This window comes from Saccostrea echinata, unplaced genomic scaffold (assembly GCF_033153115.1).
Source record: "Saccostrea echinata isolate AGI-Se365-2 ecotype Australia unplaced genomic scaffold, CSIRO_AGI_Sech_v1 ptg000042l, whole genome shotgun sequence".
Taxonomy (NCBI): Eukaryota; Metazoa; Mollusca; class Bivalvia; order Ostreida; family Ostreidae; genus Saccostrea; species Saccostrea echinata.
This window is the reverse complement of record NW_026889791.1, coordinates 2,747,699-2,760,015: the sequence shown is the minus strand read 5'-3', so window position 1 is coordinate 2,760,015 and position 12,317 is coordinate 2,747,699. Positions and strand designations below refer to the sequence as shown.

General features: G+C 33.1%; 2 protein-coding genes across 2 annotated transcripts; both read right to left on the bottom strand.

Moving 5' to 3' along the window:
- Positions 1-2,331: 2,331 nt before the first annotated feature.
- Positions 2,332-7,497, bottom strand: LOC133201128 (uncharacterized). The gene is made up of 3 exons (XM_061336910.1): positions 7,393-7,497; positions 2,917-3,008; positions 2,332-2,769 (listed from the first exon to the last, which is right to left on the bottom strand). Exons 2-3 carry the CDS (start codon positions 2,984-2,986, stop codon positions 2,540-2,542), a joined length of 300 nt encoding a protein of 99 aa, XP_061192894.1. The 5' UTR covers positions 2,987-3,008; positions 7,393-7,497; the 3' UTR covers positions 2,332-2,539.
- Positions 7,498-8,577: 1,080 nt separating this feature from the next.
- LOC133201127 (monocarboxylate transporter 12-B-like) lies at positions 8,578-11,484 on the bottom strand. Its single transcript, XM_061336909.1, has 6 exons — positions 11,132-11,484; positions 10,887-11,030; positions 10,549-10,800; positions 9,434-9,811; positions 9,220-9,345; positions 8,578-8,983 (listed from the first exon to the last, which is right to left on the bottom strand). Exons 1-6 carry the CDS (start codon positions 11,325-11,327, stop codon positions 8,727-8,729), a joined length of 1,353 nt encoding a protein of 450 aa, XP_061192893.1. The 5' UTR covers positions 11,328-11,484; the 3' UTR covers positions 8,578-8,726.
- Between the last annotated feature and the right edge of the window lie 833 nt (positions 11,485-12,317).

Below are 12,317 nucleotides of genomic sequence, written 5' to 3'. Positions count from 1 at the left end.
AAATTACATGTGTAGCTTTCCTTTTTTTTTTTTTTTTTTGAGGACCTACACTTTCTGTGACTCTTTGTTAAATCCCTGTGTGGGTGCAAGTAAGAGAGCTGTTTTTATCTGCTAGAATACATTTTACCACATAATACAATATCTGCATAATGTTTACATATTAGGTAGGTGTTAGATTCATGTATGCCTATATATATTTCAATTATTTTAAAGTTTGTTAAGTTTTTTTTTTCTGTCAAAACTATTTTTGATATTTAAACTATTTAAATCAATAATGTGTATCAATGTTACTCCAGAAGAATATGCATTATGTGTTTGTCTTTTACATGTAGTTTCTCACTTTAGAAGAAAAATGTTGAATTAGAAATGCAATTTGTCAAAGATTAAAGACAGAAGAGGACATGTGCTTTTCTCATGCCAGTTCTAAAATGAGATTAATAAATTGGAAAAGGGAGGAAGGGAAGGGGGGAGGTGAATCTTTGTGTAATTCTTGAAAATACTGTAGAAGGGTTTATTTTTTTGGTGGGGGGGGGGTGAAATTTTAGTTATTCATCCATCCTTAAGCACCACATGTGGCTGGTGTTTGATTTGCATATTTTCAGCATAATGAGCATTCACTCTTTTTCAGTTTTACTGGGAGAATGAATTAAGGGAAAACAATATCTTATTATACAGTGAAATGTTCATACTTTAAACTAATTAAACTATTATTCTCTGAGCATTTCCAACTGATTTTAAAGTTCATGTCCTCAGAAGAATTACACATGTATGTTTGATCATTATGAGCTGCTTATTAATTATTAATTACTTATGTCAGGATAAAATTAAGATCTGGGACACACCAGGTAACTTAGGGTTGACCGTGTCCCTACACAGTTATAGTGAAAGTTGTCATGACAAGAAGTGCTATGGGAGGAATTCGTTCAAATAAGATATTTGTACAATATTACTGTTTTTCCTTTAAGATTTCAGTTCATACTCTCAGGAACCACTACAGATGAGCAGAAAAACAACTTTTCCCTTCATTTAAAAACCTACCTGTGTAAAATGAAAGACTTACGGTTTATTGATCGTTTGATAAGAGAAATACTGGGATAAATGACTATTACATTTATTCCTTTATAAAATTGTGAAGAAAAAAGGCTATTTCTGTAAAAATTTTGCCCACAAGGTTTGCTGAAATTGTGTGCATTTTAATTATTATTTCTAATAGAAAATGATAATCATGAAAGCATACATTTTATATGAATGGACAGAGGGGAAAATTGAATGGAAAGAGATGTTCTTTTCATTGAGTATGTTGTGGATTTATAACTAAATTTACATACAATAGTAAAGATTAAATCGACAGGGAGTATGATACAAATGCTGCTTTATGCAAGAACTGTTTATGTTGGTAACATTTACCAGAGCTTTTAATTAAATGACTTTATTTATTTCATGTGTTTAATATATTCTTGTTTTATGGAAATTTTAAAGAGTAGAGCCGCAGGGCTTTGTTTAAAATTATTTGTATTTTTCTGTATGTATTCAATTTTTTTAAAGGGCTTGTATTTTTGTACATTGTATTTGCTATGCTCATGTTATCTTTGTTGAAAGTTTCTACACAAATAAATAATGTGAAATAATCAGGTATAGTTTATAATGGTACAACACATCTTGTTTCCTTGATGTCTAGTAGATTCTTTTAAGCCAGGACCATATGTCTACCTGTTGTCACTTACCGGTACTTGGTGTTTGGTGATGCTGGTAGGGGTGGGGGTTGGATTGGATTGTAATATCGTAGTTTTTCTTTTGTCAGTTTTACTCCTTTATAGGTTGGATATCAGTCATCGGATAAATTTTCATATCCCACACTTTGTATTCCAACGCCTCGTCTCGTGATTTGTAAAACAAATGTCATGACCGTTATTATGATGCATTTGCTTTGAAGATCAAAGAATTGATAATTGATTTAACCAACGAAATAAAAGACATTACATAGATAAGTACATGTACTTTAATTTTTGCCTTTATTTAAACAAAGGCACTATTTTTAGCGTAGTCATATTGTTTCGCTTTTTCCAAACATGCCAAAGGCTCGTGTATCACGGATGAAAACGTACTTAATCACAAAAACATAGGAGATCGTAGTAAATTTACTTCCTCTTAGTCATAAACATAGGACACTAAGGTGTGTTTTTTTCCAGCTTATATAACCTCAGATATTTGTAATGTGTAGCTCTAGTTACATGTAACAACTGGTTAACTTACGCCTGTGAACTATTGTTATTAATATGATAATAGACTGTATTAATGAATTTAGTCGTGATTAATAAAAAAGAAAACACATAATAAGTTCCATTTAATCAGGTGTAGCCACAAACTGAATGATACATCAGACACACAATATCTCGTGCACACTTCAAAGGTATAAAATTATAAAATGCTGGGAGATGCCACATTATGTACAAGTCACTTATTTCAACCTTGCTGTCGTGCATATGATGAGTTGAGCGAGGACAAACTTCTGTCCACATAACCGGTAAGCCTTTAAATATTAGCTTTTTGCAACCACACAGTCGCCATCGATATCTATCCCCAGTACCGTCTTGCCCTCCTCGTCCAGCTTAATTTCCGCTCGCCCGACGTTTTTTACCGGATTTTTATTTTCCCTTGTGTTGTTAATAGTCACGGTTCTGCAGTTTCCGGCATCGTCTGCAATCATTATGGCGAGAGTGTTTGGATCGACTTGCTTAGCGTTCCTGTTAATGGCACATTCGACGAATCCTAAAATAGAAAATACGATTTAACATGTGTATTTATCAAATATTTTAGTACGTCATGATGTACAAATTTTAAAAGCAGTCGGAATATGTACAGACTGATATCGGCCACCATAGTCATGTCTCGTTTTAAGGCACAATGATTGCTTACCCTCTCCACGATCAGCAGAATTTACCTCGGTCCATTTATCTGTATTCAATAAGTCAATCAGAGTGTCCATTTTGTATCAACTACTCAAAAACCTGAAATGTAAAGTGTGCATATTTTAAGACTTTGTACAGTAAGCATAGTGGTCACAGGCCTTACAATAAATACCTATAATGTAAAAGCTGAAAACGGCGAACAATTATCAATCTCATATATAAATCCTGCTATAAAAAATAGGTCAAAATCACGGACTATTGGAAATACTTGAAGTAGGATCAGGTACCTAGAAGTAATAAGCATTCACTGTCGACCGGATACACCCGCCGTTAGCCCCCTAAATGGTAATCTGTACTGAAAATTAGTATGTATTATAATAACAATGGTTGAACAATTAGCATTAAACGTCATTCAAAATACGACCCAACAGTTGAATTTGCAAACAAGGTCATATTATAACGAATGTGCAAAATCTGACTTCAGACGAGATTGTTGAAAACCTTGTATTACCAGCTTATTTTCAGTAGCCTGTATCGTTTTAAAATTGATTGTACTCGAAACATGCGTTTGCAGACCGATAAGATAGTGGTTAAATGGCCATTAACGTCTATAATCAGTAAATATCCAAATATGAAATAGATATGATAGACTCTGTGTTGTCTTATATTTCGAGTTCACTGGGATATATAGTGAGTAGATATATGAATTAAAATAAATTGTGATTTGATACAGTATAACGTTGTCTATGTGTCTAAATTTCGAATTGAAGGCCAAAGTGTAGAGATTTCTTCTTATCATGTAAACGTTTTTCAATAAATTCTGCTTGAAAAGAATATACATGTAAAAAGAAGTCTGCTAATAAAGAAGCTCAGTTAATGCCCATTGGAATTCCAACAGATTGTTGGAAGACCTGGTCTCCAAAGACTTCATAGATGTAAATAAAAAATTCCAGCTTCTTCTTTATGTCAATTCAAAAAATTCTATGTATAATCAGAATGATTTTCAGCAAAATAATTTTAAAGATGAATTTGATAAGAGATTTTGAAGGATATAATGTCAAAAAGCCTAGTCTTTAATTTATCGCGAGGAATGCTTATATAAAATGTTGAAAAGTAATACGTTTTGATGTTATCGATTTTGGAAAATTTTTGCGAATCCACATTTTATGTATACACCAGTTCTTTAAAATTTTTTGAAGTTTCTCCTTCATAACAGTTAATATTTTTTGTTAGGAGTAAAGACAAGGGCTTTGTATAAAACATTTTTGGACTCTGCAAAGAATCTTTGTTTATAAGGAATATTATGAAGTTTTGTAATCTAGTATGGTTGCGGTTAATCAAATTTAATTCCGCTGAATGGAATGTAAAAATTGTTTAATACTAAAGAATTTGATTTTCAGCCTTTGAAAGAAAACTATGTCTTTCTAAAATGCAGGTGTAATAATGTGCCTCAAAAACAAAGAACTTTGTCTGATCAGCTGGCTTCGTTATCACCCTGATTAAGTACCGCCTCCCTTTCACAATTCAGTGACGAATTTGTAAAGCTAAGAAATACCAATTTAGTCTAGGTGATGACGCAACATAGGCGATGGACAACAACTGTTAAGACTGAATTAATTCCAGCCCAAGGTTGAAGAGTTATGTATGACGCCGACACGTCTGTTAGGTATAGATGGACTTACCTGTAGAATACCATATCAAAAAACAATATATTACTACATTGTACATCTATGTGGGAGGCATAAAAAGAATTCAAATTTCATTCATTGTATAAAGACGATTATGAAAAACAGAATCAAGCTGAATGTTGACAATCAATCTGCTATAAATAAAACTATTCATTAAGCTTCGTAGAATAATTATGAAGAAATTCACCTCTTTGATATTTTGCCTGAGGTATATCAACATGGTTAATAATTTTTGGGGTATGGGTTTGATAGATATGTAAATTCGTTTCCCCTTACTCTTTTGCAGTAAACAATAGTATATCGTATACATTGCATTAGTAAATGACTTTCGATACAGTCATTTTACCCTTTTTCTTGTAAAAAGCTCTCTGCAGTACATTTGCACAATACAAAATGTCAATGCAAACTTTCAGAATTTCAGCTCGTTATTAACACTGACAGTTTTATTTTGTGAGGTTTCTTTGGCAGATTCCCACACATCTTACATAATTAAAAGGCTAAAAATTCTTATTACAAACATGTGTTGTTTATTAATCTCATGATCGATGATATGGTTGCCTTTGCACCCCTTCTGTATTTACTAAGTCCTAGCTTATTTACAAATTCAATTAAGTCTTTTTTACAGTACTTATGTTGTGTCTAGAGTAATTGATATATCAATATCACTGTTGTAAATACGAGATGCCAGAAGAAAGACTTCGTTCACAGTATGCCTGTTATGACATGCATGTGCATATCTTCTATACAAAAAGATACGATCCCCCAAAAACACGCTTTCAGGACATTTTCTGTCTTTCTCTTTCCCTCTCATAAAAATAATAAATAGAAAGTAAATTAATAAATAAATAAATAACGAACGAAAAAATAAAAATAATTACATGTATAAATAAATAAATAAAGAAAGAAAGAAATATATAAAGAAATAAATAGAAATAGAACTGAAGGAAAGGTTTATGAAGTGATACACGTTGCACAACGATCATAAGTCATCGTATATTATAGAGATTGACGTAGAATTGATGGATAACAACGAGAGGAGCGAGGGAGTCAAAGACAAAAAGCTGAAGTACTCGTCACATTACCATGACTTACGACAGTTAACGTCCTGCAATACTCGTGACGTCATAAGTGACCTTCTTAGAGGGCATTGACACAGATAGAGAAAAGCTTAGTCTAAATATTTCATAAATCGACCAAGCTGATCAAAAAGTTGCGAAAAAATAAACTTATGAAATAAAGAGTTCAGTATTGTTTTGTTGTTGTTTTTTTTTAAATTCCTAAATCTTTTTAAAAACAGTTTTCTTGTGTATAACACATATAGGCATAGTGCAAATTATAAAATTATTCTTAAGTGATCACGAACTCCAGCCCCTCTCAGTAATCAAGGAAAAAAAAACCCCACTGTAACAGTGCACGTGTATCTTTCTAAATGATCGAGATATGGTCTAATATGAGCCTAATTTTATCATTCATTTTCTCCTTTTTAAAAAAATTCTAATGTATTTGTAAATTTATCAAATTCTACAACACTTTTTGAAAAATTTAGATCTATGAAATAAATCACACACAAAATAAAACATTGAACAAAGCCTGGAGAATGTGCTTTCTTATTCTGAAAACATTTAAACTCATAAACCTTTCATTCTACACACAGCTTTCCAAGGCCTTTGTTTGACGGATGAATCACCATCACAATTAAAGGTGTTCAATAAATCAAATTTGAAAATTCTGCAAAGCTCTGATCTGGAGATTGTCGTGCATCATCACAAACCTTCATCATGCTTTCAATGTAAAACGAGTATTGTACAGTACTTTTTGTTTTTCGGAACATGTTGAATTTGGCTAGCTTATTTTCTTAGGTTTCATTAATATAAAGTTCCGTGTGGGTGTACTAATACCGGTGATGGTTTCGTTTAAGCTTTCCTTCCAATATATTTGTTTGTTGCTCATTATTCTAGAGCACCAAATTCCCTTCTTTTCAGTTATTATAGATGAAAAAAAAAGTCAGGATTACATATAATGGAACTTTGTATCATTTACGATTTGAAAAGTAATCAGAAGATATACAACCCAATGCCATTTTTGCTTAATTTAGATCGTGCTATACGAGGGATTTGCAAAATATTTTTACAACGCGACTAAAAATATACCAGATAGAAGGTTGGAAAACAATTGCAAGAATGCGTGGAAACTTAAGATAATTGTTTCAATTAGTAATCTGTTTCCAGGATAACAAAAGTTAATATAGTTGTTTAACTTTTTCACAGAGCAAATGCTCTTTTTTTAAAATGTTTTACAAGTGGTTAAATACACAAGGCACTCGAGCTCAATGGCTTGAAGACCCTTAGCATAAATTTGTAAACACCCGAACTCCTCACGATCCAACCCTATTTGTTTTATGAAATGTATGTAAACGAACAGGGTTTTTTTTTTTGATTGTCCATTGATCGTTTATAAATTAAAAATGCATTGATAGAGAATGTTTTTTCTCTAGAGGTTTTGTTGAGTGCTTGAACTGGTCATTCGAGGACTGGGATAGTAAAGTTATTAACTTAAAGACTCATATACGCTTTGACATTATAATTCAATTCGTTGTTCACGTACTTTAGTATACTAGTTTTTAAAGAATATTTTATCATTCATAAGTAAAATAAGGCATAAAGAGTTACTAATTCGTACTTGCTAAGGGGGAAAAAGACGCAATTTTCTGCAGAAGTGATTAAACAAACAAATTTACTTCAAAAATATAATACACATACTAACTTGAAGGCTAAAATGCGAGTCTGAGGACCTACCTATAACTAGTGCGAAAGTTATCCCACACAGACACTATTGACTCAATAGAGACCAGGAACAGAATGGGGTGAGGCTCCCAGGAATCACAAAGAAATACTAAACGATTTTGTTTGTAGAATAGAAAACAGAGGAATAGAATTTTCTGTTACTTAAAATAGAAAATCACTGTCAGTGTCAATAACTCACCCCTTATTAAGCGTTACGTCATCAGACTTTGGGATTTCATGGATCGGCCAGAAGTGTTTTCATTTGCATGATATATACATGTTTTGGAGTGGTCAGCATGTTTTAATTACGGCAATGAAAGGTTTCTGATTAGTGGCATGTCCATTATATAATAATGTGTATATCATGCCGAGATTTCTAGAGGATTCCATTTTTTGATATAAAGGGTGATTCAGAGACTAATTTGCTACAGAGTGTTCTGTGTAATATATACTACGTCGACCCATATTGCTGCCAAAAAATTTCACCTCATTTCACATGTACTATAACATGCATGAATGTATGAAAGTCATTTTAAGACCTATCAAAATATATTTTTGAATTCGTTGTATTAATTTGATGAATTTGTTATAATGAATTTAATCTGTTATAACAAGTTGTTGAATTAGTTACGATGAATTTAATTTATTACAAAAGATTTGTTGATTTCGTTACAACGAATGCTTAAATTTATTTTAGCAACAAATTGAATTCGAAGTATAAACGAATTCTTAAAATTGTTATAACGAATTGAATTCGTTTAAACTGATTATCAAATTTCTTATAACGAATTAAATTCGTTATATCGTATTTAAAAAATATACGAAGGAAGTAATGTCCTTAATGCACATAAAAAAGCTTGGTAGGCCTATTAGAAAGAAATTTTAAATTCTTCGGTTCAAACATCATTTCGCCAGTGCATGAGAGATGGGGGGGGGCGATTTTAAAGAGGGCCTTTTTCATTCCACATGTACTTAATCATTTCCAAACAGGAAGTTCCATTTTTTGAAATAAAGGGTAAAACAAGTACGTTGACTTGGTTGCAACGGAAGTAGCTACAGCACTGATAGAATGTTTCCCACAAGTCATGTTTACACCATACTCGGTACAAAAGACACGAATGCTGCAGCAAATAGTGAATAATTAAAATACAGCACCTTATTGAATTTATTTTATTAATTTAACAGATGGGTCGCAAATCTTTTTTTTAAAATATATTTATTTAAACAATATCTGACATTATTTTACATGCAAGTAAGATACACAGAATCAATCAAACTGCGCTTGTAGTTACATACATGTATATCAAAGATGCATATGTGTATATAATGGTCAATAATAATTTCCATTACAGTTTGTCGGAGTATATAATAGCTGAACCTGTCTGGCATTCTGGTGTACTTATTGTGAACACCTTATTAACATCTCCAGATAACGCCTTCTGTGATTGGTCGGATGTTCTGTGTCGCGTGCAACAACTCGTCTGCCTCCGCGGGAGATATCTATCACACGTTACCGACATCAGCATCAGCGTGCTTAAAGAGGAGCAGCCAGCAGACACATAAAAAACAGTGTTAATGTCTGACAGTACCAGTGACAATGATTCTGAAGAGGAAAACGATACCACATATAATTTAGGAAAAACATTTTATCAATACCTGAAGTTGTAGGTAGTTCAAAGAAAACATACCGATCCTACTGTCAAAATATTAATACTCAAATTATGCATTTCGAGAAATTAATTGCAAGGCTGTGAATAAGCAGGGGATGAATTCAGTATTACATGTCAATATTATTTATTTACCATTGTTTGATCTACAATATATGTGTGAGCGACTTACGCATCAGTGGTCCACCTATCACATACCCCAACCCAACAACGAGAAAGTGCGAGCCGATACTGCTGGCAAGCTTATCGTATCCGAAGAGGTCCAGGAACACTGCAGGTGTCACACTAATAAAAATCCCTGATATTTCAAAAAAAAAAAGAGAAAGGTTATATTAAAATAATTAAAGATATAAGGATATATTTCATTGCTGATCATTATAGCTTACCAGCTGAAAAACCAGAGAAGGAGGCACCAATAGCCAGAAATAAAAAGTCAGAAAAAATGGCAAATATTAGAAGTGAAACAGAGTTTATCACAAAAGACGAGGACAATAAAACCTGACGACAAAATGGTGATCTACTGGCGGCTATCGCCATCAGAAGGCGGGAAATAAAGTTGGAAATTCCAATGATGGACAATAAAAGCGATGTCATGTCTTCGGAGAATCCTAACTGAAAAGCCTTTTTTGGGAGGAACAGAAACGGGATAGCATACACAATGTACAATAATAGGAAAGACAGGGTCACTGCCGGGAAATTCGTGGTCCTCATGAGCTCTCTGTCAAAAACTGTAAGGCAAACTTCCCTCAGAACGTTTAGTCTACCTAGAATAAATAGTAGTAGATTATTGGGAGAACAGTCAATATATAAAAGGAATATGTTGAAAATTGGCAATGACAAAGTTAAAACTTATTGATATATAAGCAGATTAATGTATAAATGCTATAGTACATATCATGCCTAAATATTATCTTCTGCTTATACAAGATTCTCTCTCTCTCTCTCTCTACTGCGCATACATATTTAACTCGTCTGATCTGACGAGTGAAATAAATTCCACATCAAATTACATATCAATGAATTTTCTTTGTATTACATTTTCTCCGACTTTCCTTCCGACTCTATCAGCTAAGTAGATCACTTCGGGAAAATAACGCACTCTAGCAACCGCTAATTATAAAACGCCGCTTAATGATAAAAATATCATTAAGCATTGCAATGCAACGCCTAAGTCACAATTTATTGCATTAATTGTTGATATTCTCAACCGCTTAATTAATATATTTATTTCATAAGCGGCGATTTTGCATTAGCGGTTGAGAATGTCAACTATTAATGCAATATTTTATGGCAATAAGCGTTGCAATGTAACGCTTAATGATATTTTTATCGTTAAGCGGCGTTTTATCATTAGCGGGTCTACAACGCACTGTGAAAATAACACATCATTTTCACTGTGGGAAAATAACATGCGTGTCTGTGGAAAATATAAAATCTATTCAATGGATAAAAATTTCACATCAACATAATTGACTTTGTAAAAAAGTCTACATAGACTTACTTTGTTTGCTCTTGGCGAGATTGATGTTATATAAAAAAGAAAACATTATTCCATTGAGGGACACGGCAGACAATATTAAAAATGTCCCCCTTAATCCGTATGTCTGGTTGAGATGTGTAAAAATGTACGGAGATACTACGATACCCACACCTCCTCCCAAAACGCTAAGAATCAATGCCACTGGTCGCCTCTTCTCGAAATATTCGCCAACCATTATGGTGGAGGGTACCGTTATGCAACTGAAACCAATTCCTGTTTGTTAAAATTCAAAACAAAAATGTTATTACAATGAGTACGAAAAAGAATTTTAAAAAATCAGATCTCTTGACTTTCTTTACCTGGTAGTACCCCAATGCAAAATATGATGACCGGGAGTGTCTGTGCATTGGCAGCTACTAAAAACCCTATGAAACAAAAGAAGGAACCACACGCGCACAGCAGGCGACAGGAGACAACCTTAGTGAAAGCTGCCACGACTGGGGCTGTTCAGAATCAGATACAAGTTATGTCACAATTTAAACAAAAATCATTATGTCAAATGACTTAAAATAAGTTGTCTGACAAAAAAAAAATTACTATTTACCAAGTCCAAAACCGAGGCCATTATAGAGCGCATTGATAGCTGAAATAGAAGATGCCTGTCCGTAAAACAGCTGCCTAATTTCGATCTCCAACAGTCCAAAGCAACTTGAATTTCCAACAAACATAAAGAATGCTATTGAACACGCTACAACAACCAGCCATCCGTGAAATGAGTCCTTAGGGACTTTACTTTGCATCCTACGCCTTCCAGGCCCGTCCTATGATCTACGCTGTTGGAGAATTATGGTGAAAGTGAGATGTGACGATTGACTTTTTATATAAAGAGAACGTTCCAGAGCTGAACAAAGATCATAGCAGCACCTGTCCTTGTAACAGTTAACAGACAAGATTCAGCATGACCATACATTAACATTCCTCATTTAACTAGGTGTAAAAAGGTTAATAATGAAAACATTATTCATTTCTTTGCAAACATTTTCAAAAAAGCAGATCTGTCTTTGTTTTCAATGAAATAAATAAACCTTCTGTATAAAAATATTTTTTTTTACTGGCACTTCTTTCACGTAAGAAAGAAAGAAATTTTAAAAATTCATTTTATTAATGTCTCCACTTCGGCAATATATATTTGCCTTTGTTGATAAACACTTTTAAAAAAGTCTGAGGATTTGAATAAATCTTTGTAATATACCATGAAATATTGATAATTATTATTAACTTCTGATTTTTAAACTGTTTTCGTAATTTCTAAATGTTTTAAGCATTGAATCATTATTTTTTGAAAGATATAGTCTCATAACTGCAACGATATTGCAAACAAATTGAGTAACGCGCGTTAGCGCGTTATGAAAATTTGTTTGCACACACCGTTGCAGTTATGAGACTATATCTTTCAAAAAATAATGATTCAATGCTTATATTTACATTTTTTAGCTCCTTGCCTTGACTGCAAATGTGATTTATTTTTCAAAATCCCTGTATTATCTTTCGGGTAAGTTACAATTGATGAATCATCTGTTGCAGAGTCTGGGGATGTGATTGTCTTTGGCGGATATGCCTATCCATTTAATCCAATGCATACTCAATGGGGTTTGAATCTGGCGATATAGATGGCTAAAGCAGAACAGGATGATGTTGCTTTGCAAGAATGCGCTTGTCAAACAAGCTGTTGTGGATGTGTATTGTCTATTGAAATACGGCTCCAGGATGCTGCATTATAGGAAAGACAT

What these genes read in the sequence shown, in the direction of transcription:
- LOC133201128 (XM_061336910.1), bottom strand. Translation starts at nt 2,986, where the DNA reads ATGGACACTCTGATTGACTTATTGAATACAGATAAATGGACCGAGGTA. An exon ending in TTCTGCTGATCGTGGAGAGG is followed by an intron (nt 2,770 to 2,916) that starts GTAAGCAATCAT and finishes TTTCTATTTTAG; the next exon opens with GATTCGTCGAATGTGCCATT.
- LOC133201127 (XM_061336909.1), bottom strand. Translation starts at nt 11,327, where the DNA reads ATGCAAAGTAAAGTCCCTAAGGACTCATTTCACGGATGGCTGGTTGTT. An exon ending in TCTCGCCAAGAGCAAACAAA is followed by an intron (nt 9,812 to 10,548) that starts GTAAGTCTATGT and finishes TATTTATTCTAG; the next exon opens with GTAGACTAAACGTTCTGAGG. An exon ending in CTTCTCTGGTTTTTCAGCTG is followed by an intron (nt 9,346 to 9,433) that starts GTAAGCTATAAT and finishes TTGAAATATCAG; the next exon opens with GGATTTTTATTAGTGTGACA.